At 43.8% G+C, this 21,590-nt stretch overlaps 1 protein-coding gene across 1 annotated transcript in view; it reads left to right on the top strand.

The window, feature by feature from the left end:
- The first annotated feature begins 3,287 nt into the window (after nucleotides 1-3,287).
- neurl1aa (neuralized E3 ubiquitin protein ligase 1Aa) overlaps nucleotides 3,288-21,590 on the top strand; it is a 48,909-nt gene continuing 30,606 nt past the window's right edge. The window contains exons 1-3 of the mRNA XM_030095264.1: nucleotides 3,288-3,518; nucleotides 18,932-19,182; nucleotides 20,449-20,770. Of these exons, the coding sequence (XP_029951124.1) occupies nucleotides 3,485-3,518; nucleotides 18,932-19,182; nucleotides 20,449-20,770 (607 nt within the window). The 5' untranslated portion in view covers nucleotides 3,288-3,484. The remainder of the gene's footprint in view (nucleotides 3,519-18,931; nucleotides 19,183-20,448; nucleotides 20,771-21,590) is intronic.

Genomic DNA, 21,590 nt, shown 5'->3' with positions numbered 1-21,590 from the left:
CGAAGGTAGCGTACAGAGGAAGGATGTCTTCCCGGTGCCTTGGCCGGCAGCTCCCGAGGTTTCCTCCGCTGCAGAGCTGCAGACTTACAGGAGGTGGAAGTTGTGATGTTTCTTCCTGTTCGTCCTTGGCTCTTGTGTCCATCGCGTGACTAACTACAGTAATACCTGATTTCATCCCTGGGGAGACACTTTAAATAGCCAGCTGATTTGTTGGTGTTATTTTTATTGCTAGTTTCTCCTAATATCAGATAACCGGAGGCTAGATGTTATCTGCTGACCTGAAGAGATGAAACGGAAAAGATTTCTGTGCCAGTAATACATCTTTCATTGTGAAAAATGAATTATTTATTTAAATAAATACAGCTCTGTAAAAATGGAATATTTCCAAGAAAACCAAACTCACTTTGACTATATGAAATACTGCCCAAATGAGTTTGTTTCCTTGTAACATCAGTAGACATTCAAACAAGGTAAAGCTACTAAAACCTCATTACAAACTGTTCAGCCATGTAAAGGAAAGATCGTTTGTTTTATATACAGTATGCTTATACTTTTACTTACAGAAACAACTAACAGCAGCCACTAGTGGCCTGGAAGGCTAACCACAATAATTTCAGCATTTCTGTGTTTTCAAAATATTGTGTAAACTTGGTCTTATTTCAGACCTTTTATTTTTCAGAGTGACTGAAGATCTCAAGCAGGCGTTTACTGACCTCTGCTCCAACAGCACGCTTCCTTTGAACTGTTGTCACTGATATTCTACAGTTTTCGGACCACAGTTATCTGTTTTTCAACTTGTTTTTGCATATTCGCTTCAGAAAAGTCTCACATTGAGACTGGTCACGGCAGTCTGCTTCACTTTGAGCCAAGATCGCACAAAGCAGTGTGTGCGCTCTCTTTCTGTGGCTTCCTTCACACTTCAGCCGTGCGCCACAAAACCACTGAGCATCCTGGAGATCTGAAGTTTCTCTGAATCAGGAAGGGATTCTCTCTGCCTTGAAAGACGTCCTGTTTGTGAAATATTAAACAAAGCGTGGTCAGCCTCTGTCTCCAGCCACTGCCTGTGCATGTGTGTGGGTGTGTGTGTTCAGATCTGCTGTGGTTACATGGTGGTAATCACTGAAACCGATGGGAAATGAGGACATGTAAATATCATTACCTACAAGCTTTGGTGTATAATCCGTTAAAAATGAGCACAAGCGTTCTGCATCATGCAGACGGTGGTTTCACAGCGACTCAGCAGGAAGACAAGCGTGTCCGCTCTTTTTCAAATCGAAAAGCATGTTTTAGTTCACTGATGTTTCTGTAAACACTTGAATGGCGTTCAGGGCGTGTGTGTGTGTTGTAGAGGCCACAAGAAAAAATGTCAAGGTTTTTTTTTCCACAGTTAAGCATTAGAAGTGAAACTTTGGAACTTTTCACTGAAATGACTGTGCAGCTTTGAAATGAATCAAATATTCCATCAATTTAGATCCTTTTTTTTTTTTTATCTCACCTTCAGAACAGTCATAGCAGTGACCTGAGAACCTTCCAGCACTTCATTAGGATCTTTTGTTTCTTTCTATATCAGGATTTCATTCCAAAAGTTAAAAGGATTAAAAAAAAAAAATGCTCAGAAACTGTGTCCCTAATATTTCATCATTTCATCCATCTTATTGTCCTCCCTGATTTCCTCGCGGTGGTTTTATCTGAGCGCAGAGCAAACAGGTCACCCTGGAGATGTGATGACAGCTCCAGTCAGGGGCCTGACTCCTGAGAGGGGCCCCCGGGGGGGGGGTGGGGGGGTGGTGGACCCGCTCCGTCCGTCTGCCAGGGACCTGAGGCGCGTAAGGAAGCATGAGAGGAAGGTGAAGCAGTGAGTGCTGAGAGTGAAGAATGTGGCCACTTGCTCCCTGCAGCTCTGGATCCATACTTAGCCTGCGACTCACACACAGAGATGGGAGAGAGACTCACTCCATCCATCATGGCAGCAGGATACAGTAGAAACAGAAAATGATAAGGTGGATTTTTTTTTTTTTTTTTATCGTGAGAGGACGTGTTTTAAATTTACAGAAGCAGTGGATCTGAACCACATGCCTGCCGTTTGTAATAAACCAAACCATGAGGAACATATGTTGAGAATAGTTGGCTATGTAGTGCTGCGGTCAAGACCACCTAGCAGGACTGAGTCCAGATCAAGACATTACATGACCCAGGTCAACACAAGACCAGAACCAGAGCATCCCAACACAAGACCACTTTAAAGGCCCGTCCATGCTTCACATGTCCGCGTGGGTGCGCGTTGCGCATTGGTCCGCGTGACGTAAAAATCGTCATGAATTCCTGTCCGCTAGGGTCCGCGCGGACCGATCCGCGGACGTCCGCGCAGCAGCCAGAATTTGAGACCGCGTTGCGCATTGCGCGCAGGTCGCGGAAGAGTGCGCCTGTGCCAGAGCGCCATAGCAAACAAAACATGACGGTAAACGTGAAAGTAGACGGAGCTCCAGCCTGATGGCTCCACTTAAAGACACCGAAAGAGTGAAAAACTCGTGGAAAGAGAGAGAGACTGTCTGGAGGGAGGAGAAGGTTTGCAGACGGAAGTGAAAAAGTAACTAATCGCTCCGGCGCCGCTCCGCGATTCAGAAACAGAAAAAAAAAAGGCTAAATAAACTTTAATACTTAATGATAATGTACTGACAATGTATGTGCTTAATTTTCTCTAAATAATCCGTAATAAGGAGCAGATGAACAGTCTGTAGAGCCGGAAAAGCTTCTCGAGGCTGCGTGGATCACCGCGCCTGCATGAGACGCGCACAGCTGAGCTCAAAATGTAGCATGGGAGAAAGCGCGTCCGCATCGGTGGTGCGCGCACCTTCCAAAGCGGACGCGGAAACGCGTACATGTGAAGCATGGACGGGCCTTAAGAAGCCCATATGCATATTAGACTAGTCTCGAATACTAGAACAGTGGAGGTCTGTTTATTTTAGATGTGCAAAACGGAGACTGGAGAATCAGCAGGATCTCATCCAAGATGGCAGCCAGTCAGTTATTAGATACATCAAGTCTCACTGCCGTGAACGTGAGGAAACTTTCAGGTGGCTCTGCAGGTTTGGGCCCCTCTGTTCCCCCTTCCCGGAGATTCCCTGGATCCGCCCCTTCACGGTCTCCGCACGGTGCGGCGCTGGGGGCGTGAAACGCGCTCCTGCCCGCACGCAGTCCCGCCCCCTATGTAAATACAGGTCCGGGGGCGGGGAGAGCGGCTCGTGAATGAGGCGGCCTGTGGGGGGAGTTTCCTTCACGGATGTGTGTGTGTGTGAGAGAGAGCGAGATAGAGAGAGAGAGTGTGTGTGTATGTGCGTCTTTCCAGTGTTTGCATGTATGTGGAGGAGAGCGGCGATAGGCTGCGGTCATGTCACGAGCGCCGGGCTGTGGCACGAGCGCATCCGAGTAATCCCACTGAGGCGATAACAGAGCGGACACGGAGACAGGGGGCTGAAACACAGCGATGGGAGGGCAAATCACGCGGAATGCATTTTACGGTAAGAAAGACGCGTTTCTCTGTGTCCGCGCGCTTGCTCGCGTGTCACCTGCATCACTTTCCGTTGTGCATTGTGTTGAAGCTCGTGCTTCAGGTGCCCTCGTCGCCTCTGTTTATCCTCTGGCTGTGACGTCACTCCGCTCATTAGAATAAAGCCTCTCCCGGCGCGCGGCTTTTTATTCCCTTAATATTAAACGCACGAGCAGGATGTGGCCGCCTCCGCGCGCACGAACCAGGACCTGTTCCTTGCGCGCGTGCGGTAAAGTTGAAACGCGCACGGCGCGTGCGGCTTGGCTTTGGGGGAAATCAATAAATTGATCGTCCATTGTGTTGGGCCGAGGCACTCAGAGGAGCCTGTGCTGTGGGCCGAGGGTTCGAGTCCCGAACGAGTGAAAATTACTGGACTCAGATGGAACGAAATGAAATTTACAGCGAGCGTGCAAGGAATGAGAAGTAAATTTGTCGTTTTCTCGAAGAAAATCATTAAACAATCACCCTCTTGAAAACTACTCCAAGTATTAATCCCTTTGTGTGTGATGGAGGTTTTATTGGCTCGTTAAAAGCGTCCAAAATAAAGGAAGGTAGTTTACTGGCAGTATGTGAGGATTGAAAGTAAAAGTAAAAGTACTGTTCTTTCAAGGGAATCTGACAAAATGACTGAGCCTGTTGATTTCTTTTCCAAAGTTGTTTTGTTTTTATTGCAGGTTTTGATAATCAGGTGGATAAAGTGCAGTAAAGTTGCATCCCAGTACAGCTACAGTTACACTACTTAACTTGGACACAGACAACACAAAATCATTTTATTGAGAAAGGAAAGAATTACAAGTAAAACACTATTTAAAAAATACTCAATATAAGTTACTGGGTGTTACAGTAAATATTTTTCCATGAACAACTACTGTTAAAGTGCTTTAGGTATACTCACATATCTATCTGGTTTATTGTATAAATGTGTTTAAAACACATTTATACAATAAACCAGATAGATATGTGAGTTGTTACAATTGTTACAATGCTTTAATCGCTGTCACAATGAAGCAATGTACTTAATTGTAAGTCAGGATGAAAAAGTAAAAGTACTGTTTTTACAAAGGGATCTGAAAGACTATTGATAATTAGTTACTGTTTATCCATATGGATGGCTGTTGTTTGGCTTGTCAACATTGTTGCTTATTCAATGGAAAAAATTCCGTTAATTATGAATAAATAACTATGAATAAAGAGTACTATTTTTTAAGTATAGGGGACTCTTCAAAAATACTCAGACTATTAGTTACTATTAATTATTACTGTTACAATGCTGAAATCACTCCAATATAATAAAGGAGCGTATTTCCTGTGAGTAATTGAGTAAGTTAGTACTGTCTTTACAAAAGGAGAAGAAGAAAACGCCTCCAAATATTCTGTACATTTCAGGTGTTGGGTGTCAGAACTCAAACTATTTGTATTTAGTTGCCTTCAGCTTTTATGATTATACAAACAGCAAAAGCAGATTAAATGACATAGATTAATTTGGTTGTGGACAATAAAAAAGGTGTTAAAGTGCACATGCTCAATAGAACTTTATTACAGTAATGTATGTGTTTGTAATGGCTTCCTTGCTTCCTCTGTTGTGTTTACCGTCACACCCAGACAGTTTCCCCTCGAGCCCATTTCTTATCAAACAGCTCAAAGTAAGTAAGCTCAAGTAGCCAAGGTAGCTACTTCCTGTGTGAGGCGGCGTCTCAGCTCCTGATGGTCCCAAAAGGTTCTAATTAAAGAACCCGCATTGATCCTCCCGGCTTACGCAGGGACAGACTGAGACAGCAGGAGAGCTTCTTTTCTCTGGGATCAAGGTCAAACACCTCGGTCTGACGGTCCCTGAACGCCTCGCAGAGCAATATCCGCTCTGGTTTATCACAACAGAGTGAAATTAGTCATTTATTCACACACCACATCAAACTCAGTGATACAATAAATCAGTTTTTATATTAAAAACACTTCAAAAATAACCTGTTGAATCCAGAACATTTAGCATTGTCTTCAAATTATTTGCATTACTACAATTTTTAACTGCAGATCATTTCATATATTTGCATATTGCATTGCATATTATAATCCTACAATTAGAATTGTTACTTAAACATAAATCAGAATACTTCAATACTGAATTATTTGGTTCTGAATAATTAATTCCAAATTGAAGAACATCATATAAGTGTGTCCAGTAACTTGCAAAGTGAGAAAATGAGGATCAATTTACCAAATATCTGGATATTTGTTCATACTACTAACAGATAGTAACTAGAAAACTCACTATCCTTTAAAAAGTAAGAAGTAACTGTACTCGGTCACACATTTCCAGTCATATCAACAATGGTTCAACAAAGACCAAAGACAATTAGTTTGCTCTCTAGGAATCAATATTCTAAACCTTTGTCTGAAACAAACATGCACGAGGTGGTGAACACGTGTTGATTTTTTGCCCTTTTTCTTCTTTGCGTTTACATTCTGTTGGCTTTTACTGGCTTTTCTCCTTTTAATTTTTGCTCAGTTTTTATCAGTCTTTTTGCCTTGTTCAGTTCCTCACTCTGTTTAGCTTGTGTTTATGCGTTGCACGTTGTTTTCTCATCATGACTGTTTCTGCATTGAGTTTCTCTTGATTCCATCGTGCACTCATGCTGACAATAAAGAGCCTCATTCTTGGATCTAATCAAGCTCAAAGGAGATAAATGCCGCCTTATTCTTGTTAGATTTAGATATCTGAAGTGTTTCTCCCACATGATGAAGAGGAGGAGGAGGAGGAGGAGGAGGTTGAACTAGATTCAATATAAAAGTCTACTGTTGCTTTGACGACCTGCATCCATTGATATAAAGTCTCTGATTTTCTCTGGATTTGAAAAGCTACTCCTGTAATCTCACGTGAACCCTCTCCAGTGATGTTTTCTTCTATAGCTGCTCTTTTCAGTGCAGCTTTCAGTGGAAATGAGCCGTACCAAACTGAAAACTGTCACCCAGAACTCTGTGACTGCTCTCCGTGCGTTCTCCGTGTTTTCACGCTGGCATGAGGACAGCGCGCGCTGCGAGGGAAAACGGGGATTATGCTTTCTAAAAGTGCTGTTGTTCTCAGGTGTTGGAGCACCACAGCTCATCCCAACGCTCCTCGCTCGGGCGGTTGCATAATTGAGTGTGTGGAGTGTGTGGGAGCTCCACTTCTCTGCTCCCGATTGACTGAAAGTGGGCCAGAGTCTGCTGTGTCTGATTCCACCCAGTGTCTGGCTCCTTTCTCTCTCAATTGGATTCAGCTTCCCGATGCAGAGTTAATGCCGAGCGAGGCTGGCGCCATAAAGCAAAGTAAAGATTCCTCAAGTTCTCAGAATCAGATTGGGTCGGGTAACGTCATGGGATCTGCCTCAGGTTATTTATTGCTAAATAGAGGCTGTGGGTGGTTTAATATAGCATGTGAGGAGGCAGCAGCCAACACTGGAAATACTTCTTCCTTCTTCCTCACCAGTTGTTTGCCTCTCTGGAACTGTTGCTGGTCTGTCTCAGTCTCAGAGTGGGTTTTAGCTCTTCTTTACTGGTCTGTGTTGACCATACTGGCGATCACTTGTGCTCATCTAAAACCCGTTGAAGCTTGAACATATTATTGTAATGCTGATCTATTGTCGCCATGTGACTACGTCTCACTGGTCGATGACGGTCTCTTCTTCCCTACAGTGGTCTAATCCTGTTCATTGCTGGTCTGATGCTGCAGTGGTTGATGGTCGATGGTGATCCAGTGCTGATCTATGAGAAATCTTTGCTGGCTTACGCCAGCCGATTGTGGTCTGTGTTGGAGGGATGCAAGTCTACGCTCGTCTACGGTGGGCTGATGTTCTAAAAGTAGTTTATTCTGATCCATACTGGTCTGATGCTGGTGTATGCTGAATAATGATAATCATTCTATGATACTCTTTGGTGGTCAACTCTGATCCATGATGATCTGTCTTGGTCTCGTGCTGCTCTGTCAGCTGTTTCCTCGTCTTTGTTGCACTATTATGGCTGGTCAAATGCAAGTTTATGTCGGGTCATGCCAGACTAATCCTGGTCTCTGCAGGATTAATGTTGTCCACTGACAGTGTTTGTTGTTTTGATGCCGGGCTGTGATGGTCTGTATTGGTCCATGCTGGTCAAATGTTCGTAGCAGCTCGCAGTACAATGCAAGTCACCATTAACTTATATAACTAAAACAAAACCTGTGCTGTTTTTCCCAGCATGCATTAGTCTAGTTCTTCTAGAAATACCAGTATATTCATCCAACACTGAAAACTTCCTTTTTCTTCTTCCTCTAGACGTTGGAGTTTACTTCTGTGTTTCTAGGAGCGAGAGCCTGTCGGGCTGTTGCTCCGAGGTGACAGGAACATGTGTCAGGGTCAGGTGGCTGTTAAGACTGTCTGTCATCCAACTGATACCTCTTCTGTCTGGAGGCAGCCTGCAGCGGTCTGTAACCTGCAGTGATGTCCAATGTGACGCTCCTTCGGTCAGCGGGAGGAAGATGCTCTATTGCTGCGTGGTAATGGTGAATTCCCATAAGTGGTTGTGTGTGAATCCATTGCCTCACCCTCCTGGCAGTTGACCTTTAAGGCTCCACCCCCATAATGGCTTCCAGTCGTGGTGAATAGCATCTCTCCAGATTTCAGTCTATATCTTCTGCACATCATTCTGGCTCTCCATCCATCTCTCCTCTCATTGTGCTCCTCGCTCATGTGTTATTATCAGTTCTTGATGAACGTTGTGCAATCCGTTCGTGAAGAGAGTGAGGTAACAGCGGGGAGAGAGGCGGGCCGGACGTCATCACATCATGCATCCCACCTTTTTCCGCTTGGTCGTCACAGCGTGAATTATTGAATTATTGATAGATAAGTGTGTGTGCGGTTCTTCTGTGATACCCTGAAACCTCCAGATAAACAAAGTGGAATCACTCACAGGCAGCCGACAGACTTCCTTTTACAGATGTCAAATCCCCCCCCCTCCCCTCCCCTCCCCCCACCCACCCTGTTTTCTGCTTTGTGTTTGAACCTCCCACTTCTCCAATTTCCCAGTATGACAATGTTTTCATGCTTTTTTTCTAATGATAAGTGGGACCTTTACCACCTCCCAGTCTCTCATCAACTCAACATGATAATTCTGTTTATAGACCTGTTCGCCTCTCTGAGACACTCTGGTGAATCATTTGGATTACAGGATTGACCGATAGCACCATGACCTCTATTAGCACCATTATCACCATTACCACTATTTGCACGATTTCACCATAATTAGCATCATTGGCACGATAACAATATTTACCACCATACAATTTCATCACTATTAGAACAGAATAGAATAGAATACAATAGAATAGAATGTGTTTTATTGTCATCATACATGAACGACGAAATTAAAAAACAACTCTTTGGTGCAAATAGAAAGATAAAATAGGAAAAGAAATAAAGAATACCAATAAATAATATAACTGTACACACAAAAACCAGCAAGAATACAGGGGTGTAGGAATATAAAAAGTTCAAATGTACAGATGTAACATCATAAGCACTGTTAACACCGTTACCACCATTTCACCACTATTAGTACCATTAGAACCATTGGCACCATTAGCACCTTTCCCACCAATACTATCATCACCATATCCCCACTGATTGCTGCACTAAGCTGAATCTACACATCACTCATGCACATCTTTTGTTGCCTCCAACATGATGAGTGGTGCCTATATTACCTGTCCTCAGGTGGAACAGGTGATCCAGTGACATTTACTTTAGTTACTTGGGTTTCACGCTGTCTGCCCATGCTTTCCAGCAGCTGTCACACATGTGCAGGCCTCCAGCGATGAGTAAGACGAAGAAACGTAACACCCTGTGAACTGTGTGGATGCTCAGTGACATGTGGCGAAGCTCTCCAGCTCGAGCTGGAGTTCAGGAGCCGAGATGATAACGCGTGCGTGATTAATCGAGGCTATTATCGCGTGATTCATTCCACAGTCACTGTTACATGAGTCAGCGGGACTGAATACATCATTCAGACACTGCTATGTAAACATCATTAGGACGTTGTCGTTGCCTTCCAGGCTGGTTGGCGGCATTGTAAACGAGACTGTCAATGGATCGACCGAAGAAAAGCACAAGAAGTGGAGCTGCAGCATTGTACACATTTTCTAAAAGATCAGATGACTAATGTATTTGTCTTTTTTGTCGGGGAACTGTTCTAAAGATACAAAATGATTGTTTATGTCAGCAGGTGCTCATTTTTCTCCTCCCTGGAATTCCCCCGGATTCACTCTTTAAATAATAAATAAAAAACTGAGGACCCTCCTTTTTTTTTTTCATTTTCCTAAACACTGGAGTGAAGACAAACTCATGAAGAAAAGCGTTTTCTTTCTAACATACAGAAGCAAGAGCCTCCTAAATGAAAGCACTGGTCAGCTTCACACTAAAATAATCTGACAAACTGCAACCAGGCAAGGAGTCAGACAGCCGTGTAATCTATGCCCCCATAGGGAGGTCCTGAACCCCGGGTTAGGAATATTCAAAATAAGCAATTATTTTTAGTAATAAACTGCAGAATGCAAAAGCAACCCAGTCGCTGAGATAAACTAAAATGCAGACCGATGCAGAAAGAAAGAGAAGCTAATTGCTACTCAAGTACGCTAATGCTCGTCACAGCTGCTGTGGTGACAGGCTAATGTTCTTTTACACTGCTGTCAGGAGGAGCGAGTTAGTTGAGGATTAATGAGGTGCTGCTCTTCCAGGGAACAGGCTCGCACTGGAAAAATCACCATCAAGACAACAGAGTTTGATTTATCCCCGCATGTTGCAAGGAGCAGCTCAATGAGGCCGCAGTTTGTGTATTTTCATGATTTTGTTCTTTTTGTATGTTTTCTCACAAACTTTAGCCATTTTTCATTCTTGAATTGTCTGCTGGTTGTTGAGGTCATATAATTAGGAATGTTTTTTAGTTTTTATTTGGCGAAATCTTATGTCCAGCCTAGCATATGCTTTTATTTGTGGAGATATAGCTTAAAAGCTCATTAAAGAAAGCTATTAAAATAAGCTCGCAGAACCAAATGTTTACGTAGCATGAACCACTGAGAATGATGCCGACTTTGGGGCTATTCCACAAAAACATCCTTGTGTCTCTCTCGGCAGGTGCGGCCATGAACACACACAGCTAGTGTCTGCGGGCATGTGTTTGTGTTTTGTCTTAAGTCTCCCAGGATGAGTGCTAAGCCGGGCTTTACTTAGCAACCGGTGCAGGGAGAGGGTTAGCATGTGGGCTACCTGTGTTTTCCTGAGCGCAGCTGAAGCTCAGCTTTGCTGTGGATTTAATGTGATTCCACGGTGTTAAAGTTAGGCGTCGCGATGGAGAAGTGGGTCAACCGTGTCTGCAAACACCAATCAGGGAGGGTTTGTTTGATGGTACCTGGGAGACACGTGGGTGAGGTCTGCCGCTGGGAGCAACAGACGGGCAACAAAAGCTGATAGATGGAACGTGATATGCTGCAGATATGTTGTACACGGTCTGATTCCATATGGTGGAGTACATCTTTACTGTTACCTTGTGTGGACATTTAATTAGAAGTGTGGCTTTTTGAGCTGCTCGCTGCACCCAGGAAGTGATTTACCTCCTGAGCAAATATTTGAATAGTTTTCTGCTACCCATAAAATCCTATTTGCACAGGAAACCACTTAGTTGATGCTTGAAGAGGAGTAACGACCACACAAGATAATAAAAAAAAAAGAAGAAGAAGAAAAGAAAAAAAAAAACATTAGTGGACACATTCAAACACACATTCATAGCTTTGTAGTGCTATCTTTGTGCGGCATTCCCCTTGACGTAATGCATTCCTGCCCCCTAACCATAGACATTAGTCACGGGAGGGACAAAAGGGTCTGGAGACCCTCTCCCTTTAAAAACAGATGAGTGTCCCCCTCAACGTATTCTTGTGGACCTCCTTGCACTTGAGATATTGACAAGGGGCTTATCCCTAATGTTACAACCATAAGTTACAACCTAGACAGTAATTTTTATCTTTAAAATAGCCTACATGTAATCTGGAGTGAGCCCCTGTACTGAGGGGTACCATATGATTGACTTAAGCAGTATGCATTTTGGTCAGACTAGATACACAAGTATCGTATTCTCCCCGTTTTTTGACTTTTTTAATTTACTTTGTTCATTTGGTCATACTGTTATCAATAAAACTAACCTTAACCTTAGCTCTAAAACTAAAAGAAAGATTGACCAGGCCCCACAGTGTCCTTTCAGTCTTTGGGCCCCACAACAAGATGCTGGTGCTATCTTTATGAGTACATTCCAAGTCACGTGGTGCATTTGCTGAAGTCTGACCTTGACTTAATTGTAAAGTTCGCTCCAAACCCACACCTTAACCTTGAAGTGTTCTGCCTTTTGGACCTCACAGGAAAAGCCATGTCCCGCAAGTTCTTTCAGTTTTTGTGCATTACAGTAACGAAAAACATGATTGTGGAGACTTTTCCTTGACATAGTCTCATTCCTTGTGTCTATCGGCCACTAAGACTTTGCTGAAAACTAAACCTACTGCCTTTAAGCTTACTGTACCCCAAACCCAAGAAATCACAGACTTTTTTTGTTGTTGTTGTTGTTGTTGTTTTTTATGTTTTTAGCATAATCCATTTATACAGTCCTTAACCATTGAAACTTGCACCCTGACCCAAACGTTTACCTTAGTTCAGTTGAAACCTTTTGCATCTAACCCTCATATACAGGTCAGTTTGAGTGGGCTCCTGTAATGTGGGCCTCAAAGGCTTACATGGACTCTTAAAAGATTATTTATTTCCAGTTTATAAACCATAGAAAGAGAGAAATGAAGAACATTGTTTGACCTTGTCATATTACATTTAACACAAACCTTAACCCTCTTAACTCAATGCCTAACTCTCAACCCCCAAACCTTACTACAGTGTAGTCCTGCATTTTTTACCCCCAATAGGTATATCTGTTTGACGAATGAGACCCAGAAGTGGCAAATAAACACAAACTACTGTAGATCTTAGTGGTTCCCTCCCATTGATGTAATGCAAACCTTCACCAGTCTACGGTTCTCCATTTTGGTCCCACAAGTATACTATGTTCTCAGTTTATTGACCTCACAACAAAATAAATTCAAGGTGTCAAACAAACCTACCCCTTCCCCACCAAGCTGGTTCCAGTGGTAGTTTGCAGGAAGAGCCTGACTGAGCACCAGTTCTTTGTGTTGCTTTTGTGTTTGGCTCCTTGGCAATGAAAAAGCAACCAGTCCTGAGGAAGTGCGGGATTGGAACCAAATAGGCACTGGCACGAACAGCTGCACCAAACTGGCAGCACCTTGTTTGTGGGGCTTTCCTGTAGGCCTGGGATGATCATCGATAAATCAATTAATTTCATGAGGGATGAAAATGAACTTGATAATTTTGATAGAATTCCATATTCATCTTCACTTAAAGCATCACCACCAGACCCAGTTTTCTCAGCTGAGGAAAAAATATAAATACAAAAATAGAACAGAACAATACAAACGCTCCCAGAAAGTGTAGTTAGCTCCATCACCGGCATTTCGAGACATGCTGCAAACATTTGGCACAGTATGAAGGTCCTGGGAGAAAATACATGTTTCAAACAGTAATACCAGAACTTTACAACAAAGTGAAAAATGGCATATTAAAGGAAATCAAATACATTGTATTTTACTCCTCTGTTGTTTTTTTGTTTGTTTTATTAAAGTTATTTAAAGTTTGCTATCGTCAGAGGTCTTCCTTCCTGTTGTGATGATGTACTGGTCCTCACATTGACCTCAGCCATCACAACTGAGTGACTAACCCTCACTTTGAATTTAGGGTAACCTGATCTCCTCCTAAACCACAACTCAACCCTTCAATTCATGTCATTGTGAATGGCCCCTGCATTCTTTGCCCCACCGCGGAGGTCGGCCCTCATAAGTGCAGTATCCTACCAGTCTCCAGACCCTACAAAGATAGAGTTTGGAGTCCTCACACACACACACTGCCCCACGCGCAGGCCGCCTCTTGCTCGGCACCATCAGCCAGATGAGACGGTGTGAGATTAGCTTACTGCTCCACAGAGATGTTCACTGGGGTATGACAGGTATTAGCCGCACACAAGCCGGCGTATTGTGATGAGGGATCGGGCGCTGCCGTGCGTGTGCGGGTTATTAGCGGGATAAAGACCTCTGTAGACGTTTCGCCCTGTTTGCTCATAATAAAACATCCCTGACCTTTGGCTTAGTGGATCCTGCAAGACTGTTAAAGCTTCCTTCACCCAGATAACGCATGCATAAACAGTGTGTGCTAAATGCAGACTTTACTGGAGGTTAACAGGAGCCGTGTACGTTGAGGGGTCACATCCAGGGACACGAGGATACTCCAGGATTTGTGTTTCTGGGGGGACCGAGACAAGTTAAGAGGCTCGAGGCAGCTTCAGTGTTTTTGATAACTTCGAACTGTAGGCCTGCGGGGGACGCGTCGAATCTTAAACAAGAACTGCTCAGAGACAATTTTCAGCCTAAATTTGTAGAAAGCCGGCGTTTTGCTGACACGGACTCAGAGGGCCATGTTCAGACAGACTTTAGCCGGGAGGCAAAACAACATATGGAGCCGTGTCGGTGCTGATGAGACGCTAAAGTGTATCTGAGCAAGGAAAGAGAAGAAACCAGGAGGTCTGCTTCGGAGGTGTCAGCGGCAGGAAGTTATCCCACAGCATTCTTTTTCTCACATTAGGAAGAGAACCAGCACGAGATGGTCTACCTGCTTCATGGGCCTGCAGGGCATCTCCGGCTTTTAGAGGAATTAACGGTGATGGAAACACGTTTAAACGTCCATCAACTCAAGAGGGAAATCGTTCACTGTTTTGTTGCTGGAAGCTAAATTTGCTGCCTGTCTGTGTGATGTGAAGGCAGGTAGTGAGCCTTTCTGCTGAAAACACCTTCCTGCTGCGACTGGAAATGAGTTTTAAAGTGCTGAAAGATGACAAATACAGGAAGTCCAGGACTGTATTTATTCCGTGTGGATGTAACATGTTATTTTCTTCTCATTTATATGAGGACAATTACAGTTTTCTCACTTGCTGACAAAATGACATCAGAAACTCTTCACCCTGAGCATATTTTGCAATAATGCAGTAACTATTTAAAAACTATTAATGATCAAAGTGTCCGAGGGATTATTACTTGTAGCCAAAAACATCTTTTTCACCGCCAACTGTTGGTTTCAGCATTAGCTGAAGCTTTTCCTCCAATGTGATTAGATTTATTATGTTTAAGAGCATGTCTGCATTTTTGTGCATGTTGGTATTTTATCTCACTTCTTTTTGTCAAAGAAGTGCTACCATCCAGATTATAGAGCCTTTTCCTCTTCTTCATCAAACTGCACACACAGCAGCATCTGTTCTGTGACTGTCACTAACTTCTCAGGGCGAGACGCGCATTTTACCAGAAATAGCCACGGTGCCAATAAAGGGTTAAATGTCAGCGAATCTCAGTAACTGAGCCGAATGAGTCACAGACCTGCAGACCTCATTAAAGATGTGGTGTTCGTGGATGGAGATGGTAAAATGAGCTATTTTCACCACAGCGGAGGGAAAGAATTGATTTTCTCTGCATAGTGATTAAAGCTCTGGATGAAATGAAACCACTGCAGTGTTTTTAGTGTAAAAACCAGATTACTGACAGCGACGCTCATTTTCACCTCCATCTTTCTGCCCCAACATCCCCCACCTTTCAAAAACAACCCCCTCCTCACAAAACCCACCCTGTGTAAATGGATCCTTCACATTTGCTTTGAATGGACTGAGTGAAATGCGCATGCACGCACGCACACACACACACACACACACACACACACACACGCACACACAAGTGGTCAAAAAGGTCCAATCTGAGGCTATAAATATCATTTTGTTGTGTCTGAATAAACAAAAGGCATCTGCTGTGTCCTCGCTGACGGCTGCACGCTGGAGCCGATCGGGACCTTTAGACACGACCAGGTTGCTAAGGAACGTGAATTCACACATAGTCCGTTTGCCTCCGCAGCAGCTGCGCCTCTTCAGCTCGATCTGCCCTCTGGACCACGTGCGCCACATTCAGCAACAGCCCTGCTAAGACAAAAGGCCCCTTCGAATGGGGCCCAGATTGAAGAGTAGACACGCGTACAGGGTGTGATACTGGAAACGCTTGGTTATTTGATCAACGCAGAGGGACACAAAGAGCGAGCCAACATAAAGCTTTGTATTTTCCAGGTCTTATCAGGTCTCCACAGGACATCTGCTGCCGCTCGCCTCCACCTCTTCAGGCTGTCTGTACGACAGCTGGCTCCAAACGAGTCCAAACCTCCTGAAACTGAATTTTAAACGTCGTCTCACTTTGTCATTTTCAACTACAGACATTTATTCTTTTCTTTTCTAAAAAACACCTGCCATAGAAATGAATGAAACTTTTCCCCTTCTGCTGGCAGATTTTACTTCACGTCTGTTGTGATTGTCCAGGTTTTATTGCTTCTGTTGATAAAAGGCAAAATATTTCCACCATAATGTCACTGTTACTAGCATTTGACACCATTAAGTCTAACTGCAAGATGCTCTTAACCTCTCACTCACCCTGATGGAATCGTTCTCTGACTGCTAGCATTAGCATTAGCCCGAGCTGTATTCCTAATGATTACTATTATTATTAATGATTACTGGACTCGTCCCCTAAGCCTATTATAAGCTTTAGCATTGGCAGTATTTGTAACTGTTGTGGGACTGGTCACTATCTCACCAAGCTCCGTTTTACTGGAGATATGTCTATCTCGGGAATCCAGTCCTCCAGAATGCAACACTCACTGTGTAACGTCAACTGAGATCCAAATCCAGAACTATTCCTAGTTTGTTTTTTGGTAGAAAAGCACCCGACAAAGAAAGAAATAAAACTATTTAGCTTCGTAAAGGAGGCAGGAACGTATCTCACTTTAATTCTCACTGATTGTTTTCGAGTGGCAGAGAAGCAAACATCTGGTGTTGAACCGTTTGTAACAGATATTTGAGCTACACATCGAAGTTTTGCTGATGTTTATGCTGGATTTGTTCAAGTTTTTTTTTATTGTTGCACTTTGAGATATTCATATGTAAAGTGCATTACAAATTAAAGGTATTATTATTATTATTATTATTAAGTGAAACACACAAGATCTCTCTCCAGCCATCAAGTCATTTGGGGTTTGAAAACCAACCGACCAGTGAGATGCACTAATTTCTTCTTTGACAGTAGCCCGAAGAGCACATAATCCACCACAGCTGTGACATATGCAGAAGTTTGAGTCAGGAAGTGTCAAGATTTCCAGGCATGTCTCATCCAGCAGTGACTGGTGATGTTACTTCTTTGAATCATTTTGTTCAGATTGAACAAGCCTGCCTCCACTGAATGTGATGTCAGGTGGCAAACTTCAGCAAAAATGCTAATAGCTAAATGATGTATGAGAAGAAATCAGACAGAGATTAAACTCCCATCACCGCAAAACGCTGGAATGCTCAAACACTTCTGGAAATCATTGAACATCCTGGAGCAGCAACACACTGAGTGTCAGATTGAGGAGTTTGTGGGGTTGGCTCATGAAGCCAAGGCTCTTCTCTCTCATTTTAATCTGGCTCTCTGCAACTGTTGGAAATCTGTGAAAATCTCTCCAGCGCACGTTGTTTTTAGTAGCAGCTGGAGTACCGCAGTGGTCCCCCACTCAGCAGCTCTCGGCCAGACCCCTTTCAGACTCTTCATCTTCAATTATATGGACAGTCAAGCCTTTTCAGACTTGGTGAACAGCCATGGATCACATCACAGAGAGAGAGAGAGAGAGAGCTATACAGCCACAACATTATGACCACTGATCCCCCTCATGGCCATGGAAGTGCTATGTTTTTGAGAAGAAAGCACATCACAGAGTCCAATTCATAAACACCCATCAGCCACAATATTATGACAACTGTTTATCCCCATGTGATGCTCCCTGCTAGTCTTTGGTATTCATCAGGCAGCAAGTGAACATTTTGTCCTAAAAGTTGATATTAGAAGCAGCGAAATGGAAAAGTGTCCAAACATACAGCTCTTGGGTGGTATTCCGAATCTGCACTGGTCTGGATCTGTCAGACGGGACCTGGTGAAAGGGTGCTGGATGGCCTCATTGAGGGAGGTGGGGAGATAAGTGTGGTCCATGTGATCTGGATGAGCTCCTGCAGCAGTCTGAGCTTCGGGAGCTCATCTGTTCTGAAAGGAAGCTGTCACAGTTCATAACACTGCAGCATACTGTCCACTACAAGGTGCACCAACAGTGGTCAGTGGGCATCAGAACTGGACTATGGATCAGTGACAGAATGTGGTCTGGTGTGATGGATCAGGTTTTCTTGGGCTTCCTTGGGGCAATCTAGGTTGGATTATGGGACAGTGTTCTGCTGGCAAACCCTTGGTCTTCCATCGCTTTGGATGCTACTGTGAAACGTTACAGAGAATGTAAACACTTTAATGGAAAAAATACTCTCGCTGGAGAAGTGACTGAGAATACTCTTGGAATTATTAGGGACTTCTTGTAAAAATGAGTTCAGGTTGGTTCGGGGTGTGTTTCTGACACAAAAAAAAGACTTCAGGTTTGGTTTGATGTTTTGAGTCTCCAAATATTAATGGAGTGACGGCAGGATGTTCAGGACAAACCAGTCCAATCAGCAGCGACTCTGCCTCCAGTGTCCAGGCTCAAAAGACTGTGCTGCTACCTTCTCAGTGCAGGTACCACAGCACATCAAGGTCCAGATGAGTCAGAAAGGAGGACATGCGTAATGTAATGCAGGTGGATCTAATGTCATGGCTGATCATTGTTTTGTTTAGCCATGTTAATAAGTTGCAATGGAATATCCTGGGTAGCCAGTATTCACAGGGATAGGAGGATGTCCATGTGGTATGTTGAGTTTACTGCCAGCCAACAGAAAGATGTCTCCGGAGAACTTGTGGTCACAGATGTCCAACAGAACAACTCACAGTAAACACAGCCCATCAAATTAAATCTGTTGGATCTCAAACTGTCTGGTTTGTCTGAGAACAGTTGATTTTGTGAGAGGCACAATTTCTGTCTTGGACATACGGTTTGTTGCAGTATTGCCCTGCACAGAGATTTAATTTTCACCCCTGGCGCCTCACATGATTATCTCTGATTAGTTTATTACTCTGGCATTCGCAAATAATCAACAAAGATCCACATGTGAGAGCTCAGTAATCCTCAACAGCACAGCCATATCTGATGTTATTTTCTGCCTGATATCTATTACATTGACGAAATCAACTCCTGCTCCTAATTATCAGTCTTATACCCATCCATCTTTCTTTTCCTCTGTCTTTTTTCCACACAGACTCTCTCGGTGGCCCGTTCCCGTCTACATCCCACCGATGTCACCACAAGCCCAAGAGGTGCCTGCCCATCCAGTGTGGCAGCCTGGGCGGGCCCCTCCCTGTCAGCCCCCTGCTTTTCCACCCCAACGCCAAGGGCTCGCAGATCGTCATGGACCAGGCCCAGAAGACCGTGAAGAGGCAGGCAAGCTTCTGCAACGCCATCACCTTCAGCAACAGGCCCATCGTGCTGTACGAGCAAGTCCGCCTCAAGGTATCACAGCTCCTGGAAATCTTTTAGCCTCAGTGGTAAAAACTGTGAGTCCATAGGTGTGAAAACTGCCTCAGCAGAACTTCCAGTCCAGCTTGTGTGATGGAAAAGTGTAAACATAAAGAAAAAATGACCTACTTTTCCAAACTGCCCACCAGATCTCTGATTTGTTGAACCATTGCAGTGAAGCCAAACACTGGTGGACACACTCTCTCTCACTACCATGCAAAAGCTGGAGGCGTCATTTAGGTGGAGTTTCCTTCTATAGATGTAAACGTGTCAAAGCTTTCAGAAAGATCATTTTCATCATGAGTCTCAAGGCAATTACACACTTCAAACAACACTCATCAACAAACGGAGAAAGAGCCTTAAAAAAAAAAAGCTCTGTAAAGTTTCTCAGGCCTGTTTTAGAATCTGTCCCATTCTGGTTTTCTTTGACATGTGCTAATCTTAGTTTTAACAACCTCAAGGCAGCTAAGAGGCTGAGACACCCTGTGATCACTGTAAGCAAGTATTTGCACAACAATGCTTTCAAGTAAAAATGGCAAACTTTCGATTTGTTTCAGCTGTTAGTTCACATGGCAAGTATACTGGAAAACGCTGAAATGAAACAGAGATAACCTTTCTGAAATGTGCATCCCCGCATATAAGCTACTACAGCCATATATCATAGTTTTTCTGCAAAGGTGTGAGTAGTGAACAATAATAGTGGAAGATTCATGCTGTCTGTGCAGCTCACTTTTCATTTCCTACCATTTATTACACAATCATCTGCATATATGGAGACATTACAGACACTGAGTGTATCTATACTCCGAAGAACAACAGAGCTGGCATTTTCACAACAGACTCTTCTCTGTGTGTCTGTGTGGTTGCATTTGAAAAAACAGTCCCAGGTATTGGCCTGATTTGCAAACTACCCAGTACACAGTGATGTGTTTCATAATGTTTCCATCAAAATGTGAAAATGTGCACTTTCCATTAGAGCGTTTTCATATTAACATGGCCTCTGATACAACTTTTTGTCAAATTCGTTTGTGAGCTCTGCCAATGGTGCTTTCTTACCTGACTGTTTCAGATGTGAAGAGTATTCAGCAGATATCTAAAACAGCTGAAATTGTAACTGAAAAATCAGTGGCTGGACAATAAAACTGTAAGCTATTTGGTGGGAGGAGAAAAAAAGTAGCTAGTTTTTTTTTCCAATGGCTGATGGTAAATATTGTCTGAGATCATCCTAATCAAACAACATTTTGCCTTCAATATCTGCAGATCACTAAGAAGCAGTGCTGCTGGAGCGGGGCTCTGCGTCTGGGCTTCACGTCCAAAGACCCCTCCAGGATAAACCCAGACAACCTGCCTAAGTACGCCTGCCCCGACCTGGTGTCCCAGAGCGGCTTCTGGGCCAAGGCGCTGCCCGAGGAGTTCGCCAACGAGGGCAACGTCATTGCCTTCTGGGTGGACAAGAAAGGCAGAGTCTTCTACCGCATCAACGAGTCCAGCCCCATGCTGTTCTTCAGCGGCGTGCGCACAGCTGAGCCCCTCTGGGCTCTCATTGATGTTTACGGTCTGACCCGCGGAGTGCAGCTGTTAGGTAAGAAAGCTGCAGAAGCACACGGGGCCAAGCAGAATTATCAACCGCCCTGGAGGGGTGGGTGGGGGGGGTGTCACAGAGACCATACAGATTAATAGGAAGCATTCATAGAAGTGGTGTATATCAGGATTATGTGCATCTCTTAAACGGACACTTGAAGTCTTTATCCAAAAATCATCACAAGTTGCGACGGAGGTTGGCTGTTGATGTACTTGTCCACTCGTTTTTTGTGAGCTCCATTAATTTCATGCAAATTGCCAGTGTTGCATGCACAGAAATGAGTTTTACCCAAGGACATGTTTTTAATGTGCTTTTGGAACAAGTTCTTCTTTGCAGCTGCTGGTTGTAAACCAAAACATGAATTATTTCTTTGTCCATCCTGAGGCCTTGCTGGTTATCGAGACAATTTGGTGTCCTGAACTCGTCATACTCGGTAAACATGGCGCATGAACCTGAATCAGCTGTCATGCCCTTTAGTAAACAGTGTATTTAAGTCGATGAAAGGTTGACATGAGGTCAGGAGCAGACTCCAGCTCCCCGTTTAGCAGGTTTGTCCACTTTCTTTAGCCAAGCTTGGCACTGTACTCGTCACTGAGCCACATTAGAAGTTGGTGTGCAAGCGACAACAAAAACTCAAAGAGAGATTTAGAAACACACATACACCCACACACACACACACACACACACACACACACACACACACAGCCAGGAACCTGTGAGAACATGCAAACTCCTTTTAAAAAAGACACCCGAGCCTGGAATCAAACCCAGTATTCCTCACCATGAGGCGGCCACCCATGGTCTTACATTTAAATGTCTG

Source organism: Salarias fasciatus, chromosome 6 (assembly GCF_902148845.1).
Source record: "Salarias fasciatus chromosome 6, fSalaFa1.1, whole genome shotgun sequence".
In the NCBI taxonomy this organism is placed as follows: Eukaryota; Metazoa; Chordata; class Actinopteri; order Blenniiformes; family Blenniidae; genus Salarias; species Salarias fasciatus.
Note: the sequence above shows the minus strand (reverse complement) of the source record. Positions and strands in the feature narration are given on the sequence as shown.